Source organism: Nannobrachium achirus (assembly GCF_963921795.1).
Source record: "Nannobrachium achirus genome assembly, chromosome: 19".
Taxonomy (NCBI): Eukaryota; Metazoa; Chordata; class Actinopteri; order Myctophiformes; family Myctophidae; genus Nannobrachium; species Nannobrachium achirus.
This window is the reverse complement of record NC_137826.1, coordinates 18,465,305-18,490,344: the sequence shown is the minus strand read 5'-3', so window position 1 is coordinate 18,490,344 and position 25,040 is coordinate 18,465,305. Positions and strand designations below refer to the sequence as shown.

Genomic DNA, 25,040 nt, shown 5'->3' with positions numbered 1-25,040 from the left:
ATGGTCAAAACGGGTCTTATGAAAACAGGTATAATGGGGTTTGCATTAAAGGGCGGGGCATTCATTCCCTATTTACATTGTTCCGAGTTGGCCAGGTCGCCGACTAGACGCTGTACAGTATAACAGGTTATATTATTAATCCATATAGTACTGTTTAGGCCTAGGGACTCTGTGTGTGACGCTACACCCGCGCATCACTTTGTCGGGCAAAGACGTGCACGCACAGCGAAAATCCTCCTTAGAGACTCATTGTCTGAATGTCTGTAACTCACTTGGGGTCCTAAATTAACACCCACCAGGGCTGCATTTGGGGTTTGGTGGGATAAATGAGTTACTAGTTCAGAATTGTTGAATTTGAGTGTAAGAGGTGTTTCTCTTCTTAATTAATCCTAAACTCCGCTGTGATTTTAATTGTTTCATTCCAGACTGTGTGGAGTTCAGACTGCAGGTGCAGATGAACTCTCCAGACCCAGCCAAACCTGTTACAGTCAAACAGGAGGAACCTGAAGACCAATCAGAACTCGGTATGTTACACTGTCTCTCTTTCTAACTTCAAGGTGTTTATTGTATTATTATAGGGCTTTTCCACTACACACAATGCTGACTTTGACTGAATGCAGCTTCTTCGAGCAGTTAAGTGGTGCTTTAATAGACTCTGCAAGGATGAAGTAGAGAGAGATGCCTGCAACAAAGCAGAAAGCCTGCAACACTCCAATTTAGATACAGTCTTTTCGGTGCACGGCTCAGAAGAACATGCAAAGTGAAGAAGTAGCCAGCACTCAAGGAATCTCCTTTTAAAAGTTTTTATTTACCTCACAACAGCCTCAAAATGCAAGGATGAACCCTATTGAATTTGTGAACTACTCTTAATTAAAGGAGTACTTAACCCATAAAATGACTTATTGTCTCCTGCCACTATTACTCCCACACACACTTGCTCATACACACCTTTCTACTATTTATTTGTGTCATACTGTGTATCCATTGTTGTATTATTGCTATATTGTTTGTTCTTTTTATTTTTATTTTGTATTTTTGTTGTTAAATTAGGTGAGATTAACTTTATAAACCCCACACAGGGTTTTCAAAATCTCACTTGCACAACCCAATATTGTGCTGCTGTTTCAACTGTGTTGTTTTCAAATGCACAAATACAAGAATAAAAATGTTTTCTTTTATACATTTTTCTGCTCCTAGACATCCTGCACATGGTTGTGTGTAAAGAGGACGTTTCCCCTGAGGAGAGAAGCCCCAGTCTGCTCCAGGAGGAACCAGAACCTCCACGTATTAAGGAGGAGCAGGAGGAGATACTTCTTAGACCAGAGGAGGCTGATGGGTCAGTGTTGACATTACAAGTGAAAAGTGAAGATGAGGATGATGACATCTCTTCACACAGGTCTGAAATTGAAGTCGAACTTGAATCAGACTCTGAAGTCACTGAGGACAGTGATGAGTGGGAGGAGACCAGTGGAGGTCAGTCAGCTTTAAACACACTGAAATCACACAAGACACTAAATGTGGAATGTTGAACAAAGATTGTCATTGATTGATTTGTTGATTGAATACTTAACTAAGGGCCCTTTTACACAACACTGTTTACATGAGAAAACTGCAAGAATATTGTAAATCATTAACTTGAAATGTCCTGCTATGATTTTAATCTAGAACAAATTGTCCATTCTTTTCACGTCATGATTATAGTGTATCTGTTGTACAGTTGATGGGGTGTTTACAAGTTCTCTCTCCCTTTCTCTCTTGCTCTCTCAGGGGTGATGTCCCACTCTTCCCAGACTCCTGTCTTCTCTTGTTCTGAGTGTGCATACGCCTTCACGTCTGAGGTCCTCCTGTATAAACACATCAAGAGGGTCCACAACGACCTCTACTGCCAAATGCTGAGGAATGGAGAGATCACAGACTCTGTAACCAGCCAGAAACAAGGAGACACTGACCAATCAAGATCTGACAGTCATCATCACTTTACCAAGACTTTAACTGAACTAGGAGAAGTAAAGGAACAGCAGCTGCCTGACACAGGAAAGAAAATGCACACATGTGAACACTGTGAAAAGAGTTTCAGTCAAGCAGATAGCTTAAAGAGACACCAGCATGTTCACACCAAAGACAAAACGTACCACTGTAAACATTGCGACAAGAGTTACAGCCATCCAGGTGACCTGAAGCAGCACCAGCGCGTCCACGTGGTAGACAAATCTCTCTACTGTAAACAGTGTGACAGGAGTTTCAGACGCTCAGAAGACATGAAGAGACACCAACGCTTCCACACAGGAGAAAAACCCTTTCATTGCAAGCATTGTGAAAAAAGCTTCTTTCAGTCATGTGACCTGAAGAGACACGAGCGCATCCACACCGGAGAACAACCCTATCAATGTAAATACTGTGGGAAAAGTTTCGCTCAGTCAGGTGACGTGAAGAAACACCAGAGTGTCCACAGTGGAGAAAAACCCTATCGCTGTAAATACTGTGACAAGGGTTTCAGTCAATCAAGTGGCCTGAACAGACACCAACTTGTCCACACTGGCGAAAAACCTTTCCAGTGTGAACACTGTGACAAATGCTTCTTACAGTCAAGTTCCCTGAAAACACACCAACTTGTCCACACTGGGGAAAGACCTTACCATTGTAAACTCTGTGGCAAAAGTTTCCAGCAGTCAAGTAATCTGAATACACACCTGCGTGTCCACACCGGTGAAAAACCGTACCACTGCAAACATTGCGACAAGAGTTATAGCCATTCACGTGACCTGAATAAACACCAGTGTGTCCACACTGGAAATACAAGGTATCACTGTAAAGATTGTGGCAAGGGTTTTAGTTGTTCAAGTGACCTGAACACACACCAACGTGTCCACACTGGCGAAAAACCTTACCACTGTGAACACTGTGACAAAAGCTTCATACAGGCAAGTCACCTGAAGACACACCAGCTTCTCCACACTGGGGAAAGACCTTTCCAGTGTAAACACTGTGACAGAAGTTTCTTGCAGTCAAGTAATCTGAAGTCACACCTGCGTATCCACACCGGAGAAAAACCGTACCACTGTAATCATTGCGACAAGAGTTACAGCCATTTACAAGACCTGAATAAACACCTCCAGAGTGTCCACACTGGAGCAAAAAGGTATCAGTGTAAAGATTGTGACAAGGGTTTCAGTCTTTCAATTGACCTTAACAGACATCAACGTGTCCACACTGGCGAAAAACGTTTCTACTGTGAACACTGTGACAAAAGCTTCATACAGTCGAGTCACCTGAAGACACACCAGCTTCTTCACACTGGGGAAAGACCTTTCCAGTGTAAACACTGTGAAAGAAGTTTCTTGCAATCAAGTAATCTGAAGTCACACCTGTGTGTCCACACTGGAGAAAAACCGTACCACTGTAAACATTGCGACAAGAGTTGCAGCCATTCATATACCCTGAAGAAGCACCTGCAGGTCCACCACGCTGATGAGTTTCAGTGAGCTAGGTTCAGGATGTTGGAAAAAAATCATTAGATGTTTTGGAATATACTTCACTAGTTCAGAATCAGATTCACGTTATTGTCACTTAGATGCACTGTTTCGTTCTTTTGGCTAGTGATGTTGAAAAACATGTTCCATATTGATTTTGTTCAGAAAAACATGTTCCATGTTGATTTTGTGCAGAAAGACATTTCCGGGGGCGCCCGCTGGCCTGGTGGTCAAGGCGCGTACCATATACTAGGCTATGATGCCTGCTGGCGTCGCCGGTTCGATTCCCGATCCGGACGACTTTTGCCACATGTCATTCCCCATCTCTCTCCCCATTTCCTGTCAGTCTACTGTCCTATCGAATAAAGGCATAAAAAGCCCAAAAACAGATCTTTAAAAAAAAAATCACACCTGTGTGAACTGAGCGGTGGTCGTGGAGGCTGCGCAACAGCAAAACAAATATATAATAATAATAATAATTATAATAAAAAATATTAAAAAAATAATAATAATAGAAATATATATATATTGGGGGGTGGTGCTTGCTTGCGTGTGAGAGAGAGAGCCATCCATCCATCCATGTCACTCAGGCCACCACTGGTATTGCAGTTGATGCTCAGGGCAGACTAGACTCAACAGCACCTCTCTGGTCACCAGGGGTACTTAGGCTACATACGGACCCACATACATAGACGGCTACATACGGACCCACATACATAGACGGATACACACACGGCCACGCTATGGAGACGGTGTGACCACCGCTCAAAAAGAAAGACATTTCCCCAAACTCTAAAATGATGTGATAAAATCTGTGTGGTGAGCGGTGTAATATATTATAGACGCCTGTAACAAATAAAACATAACATATCTACAAGGTAACTGTAAATCGTTGTTAGCGTGTAGATCTGTACTTTTTGTCATGTGTTGCCTTCACTTGAGGATAAATCAACGTGATATCAACGAGGATGTTGTTGAAGCTTACTAGGAGTGCATCATAAAACATTTACAGCCTTCCCTCAATGTTTTATTTAATTTATAATTATTATTGTAACTTACTATTCTTATTATCTTCATCATAAAACATATTAGTATGATTAATAGTAGTATTATCTCTGTATTGGAAGTCGAATGATATATAATGATGAATACTGATTTGGACTTTTGTTGAATTTAGCAGCTTATTTATATCTGTCAAAATCAAAACAATTGCATGTACATGTAAATATTGTAAACTGAAAAGTTTAATTCCAATAAACCAATGGTTGTTGAGATGGTTGTTAAGAACTGAATAACCACTGATGTCTGTTCTGTTGGTGGGTCTGTGGAGGACGCACAGACTCTGTTTGGGGCAGATGTAGGCAAGCTTTCATGACTGGCCAAACTGACCCATTAGCTTTATGGATTAGCCAGTTTTGCATCACGTTTGTGCCACTGCACCAATATACTGTAAGTGGTAAATATAGAACTCCAGTCGTCTTGTTTGTGCTGGTCCAGTGGTTCCCAAACCTTTCAGCACACAAACTAGTAAAAACATCAGATCTACTGTACAAGCTCACAACGCATCGCGTTGTGCCGTGTTGTGAGCTTATAGATCGGATATTTTCACTGTTCTAATTCAATAATATTTTTAGTTTTTTGTCACATTCACTATAAAGACAAAAATGTGGTTACAATAAATGTACACCAATCCGGAATCAATGGGGGTAAATTTACTCCAATCAAATCTTTGTTTTAGGAATGCGACAAAAAACAAAATATCATTGAACTTAAGTCTACATGGTGTGAGTAATCAATAGAAAAAAGTCATTTTGGGAGTGAACTACTCCTTTAAGTCCCAAGCTTTCTCAAAGTAGTTTACCCTGATGTTTGTAGAACAGTTTTTCTATAATGGTTTATTATTAATAGTGTTGTCTTCTCAATGACTTCATATAAAGAATACTTCTACCACTAAATAACTTATTGTCCCAGTCTGAAACTCATCATACAGTCTCTGTTTACGGTTTGAAAATGGTAGATGGTAGGTCTATATGTTGTTTCCTGGCTGTAACATGGTTTATGTGGAATCTTGTATTTCTATGAGATGTGATCAGATCTGTGCAGCATCAATGTGACTATATTTACATGGCTATAGTTACTTTGGCGATTTTGATTATTATTACAAATCACTTCAACCCTATGTACCAATCAATATGTGTGTGGACATTTTGATACCAAATACTTTTCTAATTTTACTAAAGTACATTTTAATTCCTATTACAGTATTATCTCCCCTCCTCAAAAAAGGAACGGCTCCCTACTGCGAACCGGATCCCATCGTTCATTTCAAAGAGCCGTTCAAAGGTCTCGATTCCTTCGCGAACGTCCCACCTCTTCGAACATACCCACAATGCAGCGTATGTGTTGTGTTGTGTTTTGTTTGTGTTTCTGTTCTGATTCTGAACAGAGGAGAGAAACACTGAAACACAGCGTCCTGTAATCAACATAAAGAAATAGTCCCTCGATGTGTTTTTAACTGACTGCTGAAGCCTGCAGGTAAAACAAACGTGTGGTGTGAGTGTCGTTTGTCGCTAATCACCAGGAGGACGTTTGGTAGCAGCTCGGCCACTGAAACACAGCAGGTAAGTTAAGACGAACACACACTGAAATAACATGTTCCATTTGTCTTTGTTCACTCATTCGGTGTGGTGCCTTTGTCCTTTTTTTTTACTCCTAATTTGGAATGGAACGCATTTGCTCGATCCTCCTAAATCTAAGCTTACTATTAATGTTATATAAACAACTAGCCCTGAAACATAACCAGCTCCCATCTGCGAAAGTCTGGTGATGCGAGGTTAATTTGCTCCTAGCACTACAGTATCAGCAGCAGAAATTGGTCCGAATGGCGGCTGGCCCTATTACCATCATCAAAGAAAAAGGAACTTTTTTTGACGATGGCTAGCCAAATTTCCATTATCATAACCTAACGCTCGGAATAATGGGAATTATGAGCTGACCTAGCCACGAATCATAACTCTTGTAGAGTGTTTTTATTTGTAGAGAGAAAACGTCCCAAAATCAAAACACTAGAGTTATGATTTATGGCTAGAGCTGACCTAGCTCTTTAGAGCTGACCCCCAGCCAGCACTGAAGCGTGACGTTTATTGCGACCGTAAGGTCGCAGTTTAGTATCAAAACCTCCGCCGGCCGTCCGTCACGTCACACGTCACACCTTTGCCCTGCTCATATCTGGGCTCGTTTGTGTATTGTATGACATCACGCCACATCATCGGCTGAGGACTGTGTGATGTCATCATATCTCCATATATGGAGACATAAGTTGCTCATGCCCAAATATGGGCTGGTGAGGTCAGACTTAGTGTGATGCGTAGGTTATCTCCATATATGGAGATTCAACTTCAATGAGTAACCATGGCAAACTGTCAACTGCCCGTATGTCTTGATAATTGGTAAAACAAACTTTTGGCCTATTTGTGGAGATAAGCGACCAACGGTCGCTTATTGCGACCGTAAGGTTGCAGTTTAGTATCAAAACCTCCACTGGCCGTCCGTCACGTCACACGTCACACGTCACACCTTTGCCCTGCTCATATCTGGGCTCGTTTGTGTATTGTATGACATCACGCCACATCATCGGCTGAGGACTGTGTGATGTCATCATATCTCCATATATGGAGACATAAGTTGCTCATGCCCAAATATGGGCTGGTGAGGTCAGACTTAGTGTGATGCGTAGGTTATCTCCATGTATGGAGATTCAACTTCAATGAGTAACCATGGCAAATCACACCGTACACAAATGACCCTTATATAAGACCGGCATTATCTACCGACAGCTGCTATAAGCCAACCCTGGCGATAAGGTCTGAGTCGAAGAAATGCTTCTTTCCTGGCAAGAATTGCCCCTTTATACTGTAGGGCTCGTTTGTGTATTGTATGACATCACGCCACATCATCGGCTGAGGACTGTGTGATGTCATCATATCTCCATATATGGAGACATAAGTTGCTCATGCCCAAATATGGGCTGGTGAGGTCAGACTTAGTGTGATGCGTAGGTTATCTCCATATATGGAGATTCAACTTCAATGAGTAACCATGGCAAATCACACCGTACACAAATGACCCTTATATAAGACCGGCATTATCTACCGACAGCTGCTACTGTATAAGCCAACCCTGGCGATAAGGTCTGAGTCGAAGAAATGCTTCTTTCCTGGCAAGAATTGCCCTTTTATACTGTATGGCTCGTTTGTGTATTGTATGACATCACGCCACATCATCGGCTGAGGACTGTGTGATGTCATCATATCTCCATATATGGAGACATAAGTTGCTCATGCCCAAATATGGGCTGGTGAGGTCAGACTTAGTGTGATGCGTAGGTTATCTCCATGTATGGAGATTCAACTTCAATGAGTAACCATGGCAAACTGTCAACTGCCCGTATGTCTTGATAATTGGTAAAACAAACTTTTGGCCTATTTGTGGAGATAAGCGACCAACGGTCGCTTATCTCCCGATTAGGGAGTCTTACTGGTAGTACATTGTTTTCGCATGTTGCTGTTTATGTCACTATTACTATAACAGTGCATTGGCTATTCATCTCATACAAGCACTGTCTGAGGTGCAAACCGCTCTAGTCTATGCCATAATGCACCACAGCACCAGCATTGATTAGGCCTATCCGCGTATAATGACCCATTTATACTGTATGCAGCCTATACTATATTTATGGAGTACACCAAGTACAGTAGTATGTATGTATACTACATGTACAGTATTCTATACATACAATAGATTACAATAATGTCCATCATTGGTTCCATTTGTTAAGTTAACACGGATTTGATCAACTTAAGGGGACATCAATTATGTTAAAATATGGGGGTGATGATATGAAACATGTAGTAGGTCTATCTGTTTTTCAAATCAAGACGCGGAAACCCGGATCCATGCTTTCATCACTTCAGGAATAGACTACTGTAATGCTCTCTTACATTATCATCATCAGTAAATGTCCAAAATGCATGCTAGAGTACTAACTAGGAAAAATAAATTCGACCACATCACACATCACATCGACCACAGCTCCCTCTTTGATCTGTCTGTCTTTGATCTGTCTGCCGGGCCGGCCTCCCCATCCTCGTAAACCACCTCCTCCTGGAGCGACATTCTATTTGCTCCCCAGAGCAATCGAATTAGAATTGCAGGTCAGGAAAAGGCAAGTTTACGAGGCTAGCGCCCCCCCCCCCCCCACACCCCCCTCACCCCCCTCTGTCTGCTCCACTCCTTTTCAGCCGGTTAAATGAAGGCGGTAGAGGACTTATCCCGAACATCATCGTAGTATATACAATATAACATGTTATATTATTAATATAGTACTGTTTAGGCCTATATAGGACTGTTTAGGCCTAGGGACTCTGTGTGTGACACTACACCCGCGCATCACTTCGTCGGGCAAAGACGTGCACGCACAGCGAAAATCCTCCTTAGAGACTCATTTTCTGTAACTCACTTAGGGTCCTAAATTAACACCCACCAGGGCTGCATTTGGGGTTTGATGGGATGAATGAGTTACTAGTTCAGAATTGTTGAATTTGAGTGTAAGAGGTGTTTCTCTTCTTAATTAATCCTAAACTCCGCTGTGATTTTAATTGTTTCATTCCAGACTGTGTGGAGTTCAGACTGCAGGTGCAGATGAACTCTCCAGACCAAGCCACACCTGTTTCAGTCAAACAGGAGGAACCTGAAGACCAATCAGACCTCAGTATGTTACACTGTCTCTCTTTCTAACTTCAAGGTGTTTATTGTATTATTATTGTATTATAGGGCTTTTCCACTACACACAATGCGGACTTTGACTGAATGCAGCTCCTTCGAGCAGTTAAGTGGTGCTTTAATAGACTCGGCAAGGATGAACCCTATTGATTTTGTGAACTACTCTTAATTAAAGGAGTACTTCACCCATAAAATTACTTATTGTCTCCGCCAGGTCGAAAGGCATGGGGAGACTATGTTTTGCATCCTGTTTGTCTGTCTGTGTGTCCATGTGAACTATGGAATAGCTATATACGCTTAAATGTAATCAATTCACATAGTCTGCCACTATTACACCCACACACACTTGCTCATACACACCTTTCTACTATTTACTGTGTCATACTGTGTATCCATTTTTGTATTATTTATGTTTGCTATATTGTTTGTTCTTTTAATTTTTTATGATTATTTTGTATTTTTGATGTTAAATGAGGTGAGATTAACTTTATAAACCCCACACAGGGTTTTCTAGATCTCACTTGCACAACCCAATATTATTATGCTGCTGTTTCAACTGTGTTGTTTTCAAATGTGCAAATAAAAAATGTTTTCTTTTATACACTTTTCTGCTCCTAGACATCCTGCACATGGTTGTGTGTAAAGAGGAGGTTTCCCCTGAGGAGAGGAGCCCCAGTCTGCTCCAGGAGGAACCAGAACCTCCACAGATTAAGGAGGAGCAGGAGGAGATACTTCTTAGACCAGAGGAGGCTGATGGGTCAGTGTTGACATTACAAGTGAAAAGTGAAGATGAGGATGATGACATCTCTTCACACAGGTCTGAAATTGAAGTCGAACTTGAATCAGACTCTGAAGTCACTGAGGACAGTGATGAGTGGGAGGAGACCAGTGAAGGTCAGTCAGCTTTAAACACACTGAAATCACACAAGACACTAAATGTGGAATGTTGAACAAAGATTGTCATTGATTGATTTGTTGATTGAATACTTAACTAAGGGCCCGTTTACACGACACTGTTTACACAAGAAAACTGCAAGAATATTGTAAATTATTAACTTGAAATGTCCTGCTGTGATTTTAATCTAGAACACATTGTCCATTCTTTTCACGTCATGATTATAGTGTATCTGTTGTACAGTTGATGGGGTGTTTACAAGTTCTCTCTCCCTCTCCCTTTCTCTCTCAGGAGTGATGTCCCACTCTTCCCAGACTCCTGTCTTCTCTTGTTCTGAGTGTGTATACGCCTTCACGTCTGAGGTCCTCCTGTATAAACACATCAAGAGGGGCCACAACGACCTCTACTGCCAAATGCTGAGGAATGGAGAGATCGCATCAGAAGCTTGTCAGCAAATCACCAACTCTGTAACCAGCCAGAAACAAGGAGACACTGACCAATTAAGATCTGACAGTCATCATCACTTTACCAAGACTTTAACTGAACTAGGAGAAGTAAAGGAACAGCAGCTGCCTGACACAGGAAAGAAAATGCACACCTGTGAACACTGTGAAAAGAGTTTCAGTCAAGCAGATAGCCTAAAGAGACACCAGCATGTTCACACCAAAGAAAAAACTTACCACTGTAAACATTGCGACAAGAGTTTCAGACGCTCAGAAGACATGAAGAGACACCAACGCTTCCACACAGGAGAAAAACCATTTCATTGCAAGCATTGTGAAAAAAGCTTCTTTCAGTCATGTCACCTGAAGAGACACGAGCGCATCCACACCGGAGAACAACCCTATCAATGTAAATACTGTGGGAAAGGTTTCGCTCAGTCAGGTGACGTGAAGAAACACCAGAGTGTCCACAGTGGAGAAAAACCCTATCGCTGTAAATATTGTGACAAGGGTTTCAGTCAATCGAGTGGCCTGAACAGACACCAACTTGTCCACACTGGCGAAAAACCTTTCCAGTGTGAACACTGTGACAAATGCTTCTTACAGTCTAGTGCCCTGAAGGCACACCAGCGTCTCCACACTGAGGAAAGACCTTTCCATTGTAAACTCTGTGGCAAAAGTTTCCAGCAGTCAAGTAATCTGAATACACACCTGCGTGTCCACACCGGAGAAAAACCGTACCACTGTAAACATTGCGACAAGAGTTACAGCCATTCACGTGACCTGAATAGACACCAGTGTGCCCACACTGGAAATAAAAGGTATCACTGTAAAGATTGTGGCAAGGGTTTCAATCTTTCAAGTGACCTGAACACACACCAACATGTCCACACTGGCGAAAAACCTTACCACTGTGAACACTGTGACAAAAGCTTCATACAGTCAAGTCACCTGAAGACACACCAGCTTCTCCACACTGGGGAAAGACCTTTCCAGTGTAAACACTGTGACAGAAGTTTCTTGCAGTCAAGTAATCTGAAGTCACACCTGCGTGTCCACACTGGAGAAAAACCATACCACTGTAAACATTGCGACAAGAGTTACAGCCATTCACATGTCCTGAAGAAACACCTCCAGAGTGTCCACACTGTAGAAAAAAGGTATCAGTGTAAAGATTGTGACAAGGGTTTCAGTCTTTTTATTGAACTGAACACACACCGACGTGTCCACACTGACGAAAAACCTTTCCACTGTGAACACTGTGACAAAAGCTTCATACAGTCTGCTCACCTGAAGACACACCAGCTTCTTCACACTGGGGAAAGACCTTTCCAGTGTGAACACTGTGACAGAAATTTCTTGCAGTCAAGTAATCTGAAGTCACACCTGCGTGTCCACACTGGAGAAAAACCATACCACTGTAAACATTGCGACAAGAGTTACAGCCATTCACATGCCCTGAAAAAACACCTGCAGGTCCACCACACTGATGAGTTTCAGTGAGCTAGGTACAGGATGTTGGAAAAAGATCATTAGATGTTTTGGAATATACTTCACTATGTATTCAGAATCAGATTCACGTTATTGTCACTTAGATGCACTGTTTCGTTTTTTTGGCTAGTGATGTTGAAACACATGTTCCATACATAGACTATAGAAAAATATGGACGATGCAAAGCCATTGGTTTCTATGCAGCGCAAATGGCCCTTTCTACCCCTTGGAATGGGTGTCGCCATCATAGAATTGTAAAGGCATCAGAGATGCTATTGGCTGCCAACGGTCACGTGCAACCGCAGGGATACATGGGAGAATGTGGTCGGAGCCACAGATATAAAAAGCTAGATACCTCCTCCGCCGCTGCAGTTCATTAGCGCGACTGGTCAAACACCTCTGGCGGAAGTGCACAACTGTGGAACTGCGGAAGGCACTCTGCCCCCTCCAATGAGAAAGAGGGAGTCCTGCCAGTCCTGCATCTGATTGGACTACCGAGCTTCCCATTCTGTGACGCACAAGGAAGCGTCCTTCAGAATTCCCAAGAGCCCCGCCTCAGAATTCTGGAGGCTTGCGTAGAGTTATTGGGAGACTTGCCAGCGGTCTTGGACCAGCACCCCCCAGCCGGAAGAGGCGTCTACCTTTCTATGTCTGTGGTCGGAGCCTCCCGAAATACAGCACACGAAGAAGAACACAGCCGGCTGGTATCAGTTTAGTTGGCCACGCCCCCCCCCCCCCCGACCTCCCCCCCCCCGCAACGTTATCATTTATTTTAAAATAAATTGGACCACATTTCGACAAAACGAATATGATGGTGATTGAAAGGCAATTTTTAACTAGCGATAGGAACCATAAAGTATTTATGAAAATGTAAATTAAGGTTAGAAAACGAAAGGGGAAAATTAATGGGATCCAATGGAGAACAATTCTTTTTGCGATCGGCCGGGGGGGAAAACAGCGCAACTAGCGGCCAATCATAGGAAGTTTTAGAACATGTTCCATATGCGTGATTCAAAATAACGACGTGGTTCGGCCAGTGGAGACGCCCCTATACTCTATAGAGACGCCCCTCTTAACAACACACACGCATACAACTGTTAAAGCCTGCACAAGACACTTTTGTGCTGTGCTCAAAATAAACTTGACACTTTGAAAGGCCTCTCATTTTATTTATCTTCTGTGCTGGGTGTTTTTTTTTATGGGTTTGCATGGTACGTAAAGAGAAATTAGAATTAGTGAAAACGGCTCACAACACACTTTGAAAAGATAAAAATATACTGTCTTGTTTTGTTCACTACTAGAAAATGCAGACATAACTTAGAAGACATAACTGTTTATTTACAACAGCCAAAAATGTAATACAGTTGTAAAACATGGGCTGTAGGAAACAATTAAGGAAACCATACAATGTGAATTAACGTTCATACTCAGCATTTCCTTATAGCTTATTCGAATTCACCTTTACTTTAACATTAAAACCCGAACTACTGTCATACTCAAGATAACTTATAACGCGCTACGTGCCTGACAGAGATGACAGCGTCCCCACCCGGGTGCCGCCACGGGCCAATCAAAGGCAAGCGGAACGAGAGGGGCGTCTCCACTGGCCGAACCACGTCGTTATTTTGAATCACGCGTTCCATATTGATTTTGTGCAGAAAGACATTTCCCCAAACTCTAAAATGATGTGATAAAATCTGTGTGGTGAGCGGTGTAATATATTATAGACGCCTGTAACAAATAAAACATATTAACATATCTACAAGGTAACTGTAAATCGTTGTTAGCGTGTAGAACTGTAGATCTGTACTTTTTGTCATGTGTTGCCTTCACTTGATTATAAATCAATGACGTGATACACATTGTGCACAAGATGCGGCGAGGATGTTGAAGCTTACTAGGAGTGCACTAGTGTTTGCATCATAAAACATTTACAGCCTCCCCTCAATGTTTTATTTAATTTATAATTATTATTGTAACTATTACTATTCTTATTATCTTCATTATAAAATATTATTAGTATGATTATTAGTAGTATTATGTCTGTATTAAAAGTCAAATGATATATATTGATGAATACTGATTTGGACTTTTGTTGAATTTAGAATTGAAATTTCTTTTTTTCTTCTATTTCAGCTTATTTATATCTGTCAAAATCAAAATAATTGCATGTACATGTAAATATTGTAAACTGAAAAGTTTAATTCCAATAAACCAATGGTTGTTGAGATGGTTGTTAAGAACTGAATAACTGTCCGTGGGTCTGTGGAGGACGCACAGACTCTGTTTGGGGCAGATGTAGGCAAGCTTTCATGACTGGCCAAACTGACCCATTAGCTTTATGGATTAGCCAGTTGGCAGTTTTGCATCACGTTTGTGCCACCACCAATATACTGTAAAGGGGATTCCAGACGGTACGCGGTCACCGCCTGCTAGTAATTCATTTTCAATGAGAGGCGGGCGGCTATTTCGTCCGCGCAGCGAAGTTTAGAGGCGGCGAGGCGAGCGGGCGCAGTCCCGTGAAAATCCCCGCGAGCGTGCTCGTTTGTGCATGCGTACGCGGGCGGTGAGAGATGGATTGTGTTCATCTTTGTGAAATACCGCGCAGCGTTTACTCAAAGAGCGAGTGTGTTAGTGTATCACCGCGGCGCGGTCCTCGCAGATCCAAGCGGGAGCCCCGGCGGCAACCGCTGTCCGTCTGTAGAGCGCCTTAGTGGTAAATATATGAACTTCAGTAGTCTTGTGTGTGCTGGTCCAGTGGTTCCCAAACTTTTCAGAGCACAAACTAGTGAAAACATCAGATCTACAAGCTCACAACGCATCGTGTTGTGCCGTGTTGTGAGCTTATAGATCGGATATTTTCACTACATGTTCTAATTCAATAATATTTTTAGTTTGTTGTCACATTCACTATAAAGACACAAATGTGATTACAATAAATTTACCTCCATCCGGAATCAATGGGGGTACATTTACTCCAATCAAATTTTAGTTTTAGGAATGCGACAAAAAACTAAAAATATCATTGAACTCACACCATGGTGTGAGTAATCAATAGAAAACAAGTCATTTTGGGGGTGAACTACTCCCAAGCTTTCTCAAAGTAGTTTACCCTGATGTTTGTAGAACAGTTTTTCTATAATGGTTTTGAAGTTATGATTAATAGTGTTGTCCTCTCTGTGCAATGTCTTCATATAAAGAATACTTCTACCACTAAATAACTTATTGTCCCAGTCTGAAACTCATCATACAGTCTCTGTTTACGGTTTGAAAATGATAAACATGTTTTAGATGGTATATGTTGTTTCCTGGCTGTAACATGGTTTATGTGGAATCTTGTATTTCTATGAGATGTGATCAGATCTGTGCAGCATCAATGTCTATCTACATGGCCACATTCTATACTCTGTTGCTCACCAATCATGCAAGACTAGTGATTAGAGTAGCTGAGCTACAGGCTTAAAATCCATTGTGATTAATTCTTCAAGTTTCCAAAAACGAAATTGATTAGTTAGTTCTAACTTCTAGTAAATGTCTGTGACTGTTGCACTCCTAGATGGATATTCTCTTCTCTAGTCGTGGGCAACACTGGACAGTACCCGAGACCAACAGTGGGGAGCAGCATTACGCCAAGTAGCGTTTTAACCTAAGCTCTAGTCTAGAGAAAAACTGGTCATAAATGAACACACCCACAATGCAGCAGCCACAATGCAGTTGTGAATTTAACATCGTGGTGTGTTGACTGACTGTCGACACTTCAAAACACAAAACAATTTCGTCAAAACAGTATCGTCGTTAAGCAGCAGGAGGACGTTATTTGTTAGCAGCTCAACCACGGAAACAGCAGGTAAGAATAGACCCGTTTGGAACCTCACCCTCCCTCCACGATAGCTCCGAGTTGAGCAAGGGAGAGGTTCCGAATCCGATCGGTGTAGGACTGTAGGAGTAGCCCTGAAACAACTGTTTTATAAATCATGAGACGACCGTTTCATGTCCCTTTCGGAACCCTGGATACCTTAATATGTATTTGGATTTTGGGATGTCGGTATCCAGGCAGGGTCTATGAAGAATTAATACATGATGTGCTTTTCGTCCATTTATCTTTACAAGTAAACAAATCTGTGTGATTGTTCTAATTTGTCTGTTTTTAAGACTCATCATTTAAGATGGAACAGAAATACTATATTGCTCGTACAGATTATAATTCATCTGATCATAAATAAACACATTACGACCAGTTGTTGCTGTCGCTATGTAGTTATAGCAGTTAAAATAACTACATTAATGTTTTACAGCATTATGCAGTGGTTATTCAGTGTCCTGGACAACTGGGCACGGGACATTTGGGCAGCTGGGCACAAGGGACATGTGGGTACCTGGACAACAGGGCACTAGGGACATGTGGGCAACTGGGCACAAGGGACATGTGGGCAACTGGGCACAAGGGACATGTGGGCACCTGGACAACTGGGCACTAGGGACATGTGGGCAACTGGGCAGTGGGCACAAGGGACATGTGGGCACCTGGACAACTGGGCACTAGGGACATGTGGGCAACTGGGAACTAGGGACATGTGGGCAACTGGGCACAAGGGACATGTGGGTACCTGGACAACTGGGCACCAAAACCATATGGGCACCTGAACAACTGGGCACTAGGGACATGTGGGCAACCTACATTTTCCATAGCATGCTGCTTTGTTGTTGCTAAGTGACATTCAACCCACTGTTCTTTAAACACCCAAACACGACACAAAAAGGTTGGAAGTACAATATAAGAGTTTATTTACCAAAATAGTACTGAGGTCAAAAGTAGATTATAAAAGAGTTTCAAATTACAATATAAGAGTGGATTTGGCTAAATAGAAGTGGGCCTACTGGTCAAAAGTAGAACAAATTTGGGAAATACCTAAATAAGTGTATTACTGTAGTAAATTATTAATTTTAATATTTGTCTTCAATTATAGTAGCCATTTCTTTTTACTACCTTCTCCCCAATTTAGTGTTACGCCAATTAATTCCTCCTCACACACATCTCAGTTTTGTCTTTGATGTTTTATACTTCTGATGAGTTACTTACCAGAACCAAGGACGGATATTTTCGATGAAATGGTTCAAATGGAGTTTGGAGTTAAAATGGGTTTGTATAGGAAGGGGCCGTGTCTGATAAATAAATATCTATATACTGAATCAAGCAACTTAAATACCGTCTGGGGTGCTCCCAAAAGTCTTGAGTGGACGAAAGTGAAATATCCCTTTAATAATCAATATAATTTAATGATTACATTTCTTCATTTCAGACCAGTGTGTAGAGACTGCATGCAGGGGAAGATGAACTCTCCAGACTCAGCCAGGGACATTAATATTAAACAGGAGGAACCTGAAGAAGACCACCCACACCTCAGTAAGTTTCATGTCCTCTCTTTCTATCATAGTTTCTGTTCTATTTTAGACCTGTCTGTCAAAATATCTAATTTTTACTATAATAACCAAGCAAACAAGCCAAAAATATATGAATTTATAACACAGAAGATCTATGACAAGTTTTCTTTCAGCTTCTTGACTTGAAGTTTAACCACTGGAACCCTAGCATCCATATTATTCTGGGGAGAACATTTGCTGAAAATAGCCAAACTAGAAGCTCACAACGTGTTGAATTGTGATGCCTTGTGATCTTATAGATAATCTATTTGAGGTAAAGCTATTTGGTGTATTTCAGATATGAAATACTTTACTGGTACTGATCGGTTCATCGGTTTGTGAGGTTTACACACACACACACACACACACACACACACACACACACACACGCACACACGCGCGCACACACACGCACACACACACACACACACACACACACACACACACACACACACACACACACACACACACACACACACACACACACACACACACACACACACACACACAGAGAGAGAGAGAGAGATTCACAGACTCTCAGACCCATTTTGCAGACTTGTCTCGTCTCCTACAGAGCCATGCTGTAGAATCAGTTCATGTAGATTTTAAATTATGACCCACATTTCATGCCATGACGTCAATCACTTAGTAGCATGAGCTGTAATTGGTCTACTTTTGAGGGGACATACTGTACAGTACCTGTACATATTAATGTACATTGTTACATACAGACAAACCTTATTCTATAGAACTGGTTCTACGGCCTAAATTACTCTAAAATCAGATCCCACATGTGAAGTATTATGTTTTAATATTAACAATAATAATAATGAATGAATATTGTTTGATCATTTCACAATTCAAATCCATTATTTGGCGTTCGCTGTTCGGGTAAAAAAGGTACATGTCCTAAACTGTAGTTAGTATCTGTTTGGTCGGTCCAGTAGGTAGCTCATTTTGTATTTTTTAGGAATCCAGTGTTCACTGACACTATCATGTTATTTTTACGCTCCTAGACATCCTGAACATTGTTGTGTGTAAAGAGGAGGTTCCCACTAAACAAGAGAGGAGCCCCGGCCTGCTCCAGGAGGAACCAGAGTCTCTACAGATTAAAGAGGAACAGGAGGGGCTACTTCAAAGACCAGAGGAGCCTGAAGGATCAATGTTGACATTACTAGCAGTGAAAAGTGAAGAGGACAACGACTATGAAGAAATTGAAGTTGAGCTTGAATCTGACACTGAAGTCACTGAAGACAGTGATGACTGGGGGGAGACCAGTGGAGGTTAGTCAGTGCTTAGCGTCAGTACCCAGGCTTTTACTTTCGTTCCCGTTCGGCTCAAAAAGAAAAGCCTACGCGAGGGGGTGTGAACGAAAGTGTGAACGACACATTTCAGGGATTTGAACAAATCGTTCACGAGTCTCGCTAATGATTCGATTCTTATGAGCAAATCACTCATGAACGACACATCTCTACTGTGTTCCATCAGGCTAGTCAGTGTTAAACACAAGGACAGGGACAATGTGTGGGGAAAACTGGGAGTTGACAAGTTAACAAGTTAATTGGGTGAAAGAAGATATAGATTAAACATGAAAGGAAAACAGGAATATTAAAAGGGATGACCTCATGCTCGCAAAAGGACTTGTTTGAACAGGTTGCAAATGTAGTCACCATTTGTAACGTAACTTACCCCTTCTTCTCTCTCTCTCTCTCTCCCTCTCTCTCTCTCTCTCTCCCCCCTCCTCTGTCTCTCAGGAGTGATGTCCCACTCTTTCCAGACTCGGGTCTTCTCTTGTTCTGAGTGTCCGCACGCCTTAACGTCTCAGTTCTTCCTCTATAAACACATCAAGAAGAGACACAACGACATCTTCTGCCAAATGCTGAGGAATGGACAGATTGCCTCAGCAGCTTGTCAGCAAATCAGCAACTCTGTCACCAGCCAGAAACAAGGAGACACTGACCAACCAAGATCTCAACACTTTACCAAGACTTTAACTGAAGGAAAGACACATCAATTGACTTTCACAGGAAAGAAAACACACATCTGTAAACAGTGTGACAAGAGTTTCAGTCGGTCATCTGAACTCGAGAGACACCATCGCGTCCACACCAGAGAAAAGTCTTTCACTTGTAAACATTGCAACAAGAGTTTCAGCCTGTCGGCTGACCTGAAAAGGCACCAGCGTGTCCACACTGGAGAAAGACCTTTTCCCTGTAAACATTGTGACAAGAGTTTCATTCAGTCATCTGATCTGAACAGACACCAGCGCGTCCACACTGGAGAAAAACCTTTCTGCTGTCAACATTGTGACAAGAGGTTCTTCCAGTCATCTAACCTGAAGAAACACGAGCGCGTCCACACTGGTGAACATTTCCGCTGTAAACTTTGTGATAAGCGCTTCAGTGAATCAAGTCACCTGAAGACACACAAGAGTGTCCATGTCGGAGAAAAACGATTCAACTGTGAACATTGTGGCAAGAGTTTTAGTAACACAAATGACCTGAAGAGGCACCAGCGTATTCACACAGGAGAAAAACCTTTCCACTGTCAGCAGTGTGACAAGAGTTTCAACCGCTCAGGTCACCTGAAAGAACACCAACGTATCCACACTGGAGAAAGACCCTACCAATGTCAACAGTGTGACAAGAGTTTCAGCCATTCGGGCCACCTGAGGGGACACCAACGTATCCACACTGGGGAGAAACCCTTCCACTGTCAATGGTGTGACAAGAGTTTCAAAGACTCAAGTCACCTGTTGACACACCAGCGCGTCCACACTGGAGAAAAACCTTTCCACTGTAAATATTGTGACAAGAGTTTCAGTCAGTCGGTTGACCTGAAAAGACACCAGCGTGTCCACACTGGAGAAAAACCTTTCGACTGTAAACAGTGTGATAAGAGTTTCAGACATTTATGTGCTCTGAAAAGACACCAGTGTATTCACACCAAGGGTGGATCCCAGGAGGTTGGCTTGCAGATGGAAAGGGAAGCTAAAATATTATAGATATTTATGCTGCGCCTGTCAAAGAGGCCTCCATTAGGACTCGTCCTTATATCCTTACTCCATGGCAACCATGATATTGATTCATATTTATACCGTTTCTAGCTAGAGGATGCCATTGCAGTCCATTGTCTGACAATAAGGACTGTATGTTAGTAAAACCGACAGGCAAACCTGTCCAGACATGTTTCTGTTCTTGAGTTGCAGGCTGCCGCCGTGCAGGGCTCTCTAGACGGCCACCAAAATCAGTGTGCAAGATACAATTTCAGCTCATTGGATTCGTGCGAGCGCACAATTATTATTAGGCTGGTCTCTCACTTCAGGATGCGGGAGCTGAAAGCTCTTCAGAGCTGTATCCAGAACCGGAAGGATTGGAGACTCCGATGGAAGCTCGTCTGAGGACGACCGAGAGAGTGTACTGGCGTTCAGCGCATTGTTTTGAAATGTGCTTAAATTTCCTCAAAGTGACTGGCGCGATAAACGAGGCATGATGTATGTCCCACAGTATGCCGTGTAGGTGCACATCTGCTACATTTTATGTTTGATCAGGTAGTCTGTGAGAATACAATGCACGGCGCACACACACACACACACACACACACACACACACACACACACACACACACCATAGTATGCAAGTAAAACAACAATATACAAACTGACATGAAGGTAGATGAGATGCAATGTTTGTTTGTAGGCTGCCTTGGACTTTTTGCCAGTTGCGAGTTGTAGCCACCTGTGCTCTTTTAATAGCCTAGTAAATGACTCCTCCTACCTTCTGTTCGAATTTGTCTGGTTTACGAGGCTAAGAGCGGTTTAAAAGGAGTGAATCATTCAGAAACATTGCCATTCAGAAGATTGACTTCCATTATTCTAAATGGAGGTGTCACCTAAACCTAACCTAAACCCTAACCTCAGTCAGTGGGGGTATTTCTGAATGGGGATGTTTCTAAGTGGGGTTGTTTCTGAATGGAGGTCTGCCCCCAGGATTCACACTTTTTTATGACGGTTGTTTGGACATTCCACATTTTGTGGCATAGCAGTCTTTTAAACTGTGTGGAGTGAAAGTGAATACAAAAAAGTAAAGCAGCCTGCAGATTGTCAACTAAAACAAATGACTTAAATCATGTTTATATGATGTTTTGCATAATAATAATACATTTTATTTGTAATGCACTTTATATTTGAAGCAATTCCCAAAGTATTACATTGAAAGGAAAAGATTTAAAAAGGACTAAAATGTAAAAAAAAAAAAAGAAATGAAACGAAAAGAATAAATTCAGATCAGTGGTCACCTTTAAAGGTGTAAATGTTTAAAAGCGCACAAGGCACCCACAAGTCCATCTATTCCGTGTCACAAATGCATTTGGGTCCCCATCTGGAAGCAACAGAGGTATATTTATTGTAATCAAATTACTGTCTTAGGAATGCGACAAAAAGCAACAAATATTATTGAACTTAAGTCTCCATGGCATGAGTAATCAATCGGAAAAAGTCATTTTGCAGGTGAACTACTCCTTTATGTTCCCTTTTAAAAGGTGTGACGCTTTAAAAGTGTCAACGGTGTGGTGCTCTCAGGTGGCCAGGGAAGGTATTCCACAGCAGAGGAGCAGCATTGCATAGTATTGTATTTGTCTGTGATTAAACGTGAATTGAGTACAAAGGACCCCAATGGAAACAAGCCATAGGCTTTCTTGGGTTTAAAATCCTCTTAGGAGACCTTGTATTGAACTGTTTTTTTTTTTTTTTTTTTTTTTTGCAAACTGCTAATAAAGTAATCAATCAATCAATCAATCAATCAAATGTACTTTGTATATGGCTATACCCGATATCAACAGTGGGGCCGTGGGGGAAAAGAAGAGCATACCCACAATGCAGTCGTTGTCAGTGTTGCCATATCTGCTTATTGTAAGCGCCAGCTTGTTTTTCTGTAAAGCTGCCTTTAAGTTAAATATTGGTAGTTTGTTTTCTGGGGCTTGTTTCTAAAGTGTAGTTGCTTATTTTGGCTTGCTTCCAAGTTAACTTCTTTGATTATTGTTTAAACCAGTGGTTGTCAAATATTTTCATGTCAGGATATCAGGAACCCCCAGACTTGTGCCAAGGACCCCCTGGCCCTGTACCAAATTAGTGTTAAAAAATATTTCACATTTAGCACTTTTTTCTTTTTAAAGAAAATTGCAGATTAGCTCACATTATATAGGTTTAAAGTGCTTGTGTGGATTCTTTTGGACTCGTATTCATAGATCTGGCGTACAGTATTTTCTGGACTATAAGGCGCACCTGACTATAAGGCGCACTGTAAATGAATGGTCTATTTTCAAACTGTTTTCATATATAAGGCGCACCTGACTATAAGGCGCACATAATAGACGCTACCGTTGCGTTATGCATCCAACAGATGGAGCTGTGCTAAAGGGAATGTCAATGTCAATGAATGATCCATATATAAGGCGCACTGGACTATAAGGCGCACTGTAGTTTTTTGAGAAAATTAAAGGCTTTTAAGTGCGCCTTATAGTCTGGAAAATACGGTATTTGTCAAAATCTGGCAACAATGGTTGCTGCGATCATGATGTTATCCTTATGGATGTTAAGCAGCAGGTGTACATTTGTTTTGCAGCTCAACCACTGAAAAACCTAAATTTAGCCAATTATATGCATTGCCGGAAATCTTTCCTTGTGTAATCTTAGATAAAGTATGATTTAACATTCAGTTATTAATGTCCCTTTTCAATTCCTTCACTCTGTGGAGTCCAGACTGCAGGTTAATATGAACTCTCTAGACTCAGCCAAGGACATTGCTATTAAACAGGAAGAACCTAATGACCACCCAGACCTCAGTAATTTTCATGTGCTTTTTCTTTCTTGAATGCTGTTCTGTTGTAGAGTTGTTAACATATTAACACAGATCTTCGATGGATCTCAGCTTTTAGGTCTAACCACTTGAACCCTAGCATCCCTATTCTGGGTGGAACATTGCTGAAATGAATATTCTACAAGATCTCTAGCTTGTAGATCAGCTAGATCATGTAGGTGGAGATTTGTTGTATTAGTATTAGTTCACTTAGTAATAGTGTTGGTGTACTGTGTGCAGAGAGTTTTATTGGTTAAAACATTTCAACAAATACATCTTAGTAGTAATTTTCATATTTCAGTGCATGACACAGCATTTGTCAGATTACAGCTTGCACTTTAAAAATTTGGAAAAGTCTGCACCCTGCATATAAATTGTAAAAAATAAAATGCTTCTTAATTTGGTACCAATGTACCAATCAGCACTAAGTAGCTTATTATTTTACATGGAAGATAGAAAAATGTTTTCACATTTTAGGAATCCAGAGTTGACTATAATGTTGTTTTTTCTGCTCCTAGACATGGCTGAGTGTAAAGAGGAGGCTTCTCCAGAGCAGGAGAGGAGCTCCTTCAGTCTTATCCATGAGGAACCGGCCTCCACAGATTAAAGAGGAACAGGAGGAGCTACTTACAAGACAAGACGAGGCTGATGGGTCAATGTTGACATTACTAGTGGTGAAAAAAGAAGACGACGATGAAGACGTACTCTTCACACTGTTCAGAAATTGAAGTTGAACTTGAATCAGACTCTGAAGTGAAGTCACTGAAGACAGTGATGATTGGGAGGAGACCAGTGGAGGTCAGTCAGCTTTAAATACAGGAAACACATGTGTGGCGGAAACTGGGAGTTGGCATAACAACTAAATTGGGGAATGAAAGAATGCAAGATGACAAATAAAATATCAGAACTATTAACAGGGAAGCTGATGGGCTTCCAAACAAGGAGCTGGAAAAGATGGAGACTTTTCAAGTTCTATCCGTACTCACCATTATTAACCTGTCTTTCCCTTTCTTTCATCTCTCTCTCTCTCACTCAGGAGTGATGTATTCTCCTGTTCTGAGTGTCCATATGCCTCAGTCTCAGGTCTTCCTCCATAAACACATAAAGTTCATCCACAATGACCTCTACTGTCAAATGCTGAGGAGTGTACAGATCACCGCAGCAGCCTGTCAGCAAATCACCAACTCCAAGGTGGAGGGGCTACTCTAGCTATTGAAAAATAGCAGATATACAAGCTTGGTGCTGCGGTGCGAGCTTGTAGATCTGCTATTTTTGAAAAGTCATGAAAATGTGTGCAAATCTTTGAATATATGTATTTTTTAAGCCAACTTTTGTAACTCAAATTTTGCTTCTGGGGGGGGGGGGGGGGGGGGGGGGTTCCTGGAACTAACTACATTTTGAGATGGGGGCCAAATCATTTTGGGGGTCCTTCACATGAAAAGTTTGAGCACCATTGACAAGGAAAATCACTATTTTTCAATAGTGCCGTGCTGTGGGCTTGTTTATCTGCTATTTTTCAATAGTTAAAGCACAAAATAATTTGTTGTTTAATTAATTGTTTTCTTCTTCTTACTTCATAATAGGCTATAGAGGATTTCTGCTACAGAATAACTTATTTTCTTATTATTCTTACTGTGGCACAGTCTGAATATATTATACAGTCTACATTTCATATAAATATTG

General features: G+C 41.5%; 1 protein-coding gene across 1 annotated transcript; it reads left to right on the top strand.

Annotated features, from left to right (window-relative positions):
* Positions 1-430: 430 nt before the first annotated feature.
* On the top strand, positions 431-24,566 carry LOC308304660 (uncharacterized protein; the record flags this gene model as incomplete). The annotated part of the gene is made up of 9 exons (XM_080749284.1): positions 431-524; positions 1,198-1,336; positions 9,142-9,240; positions 9,870-10,145; positions 10,438-11,958; positions 19,257-19,412; positions 22,082-22,125; positions 23,876-24,058; positions 24,435-24,566. The coding sequence occupies exons 2-9, from the start codon at positions 1,333-1,335 to the stop codon at positions 24,564-24,566; spliced, it is 2,415 nt and encodes an 804-aa protein (XP_080605410.1). The 5' UTR covers positions 431-524; positions 1,198-1,332.
* Between the last annotated feature and the right edge of the window lie 474 nt (positions 24,567-25,040).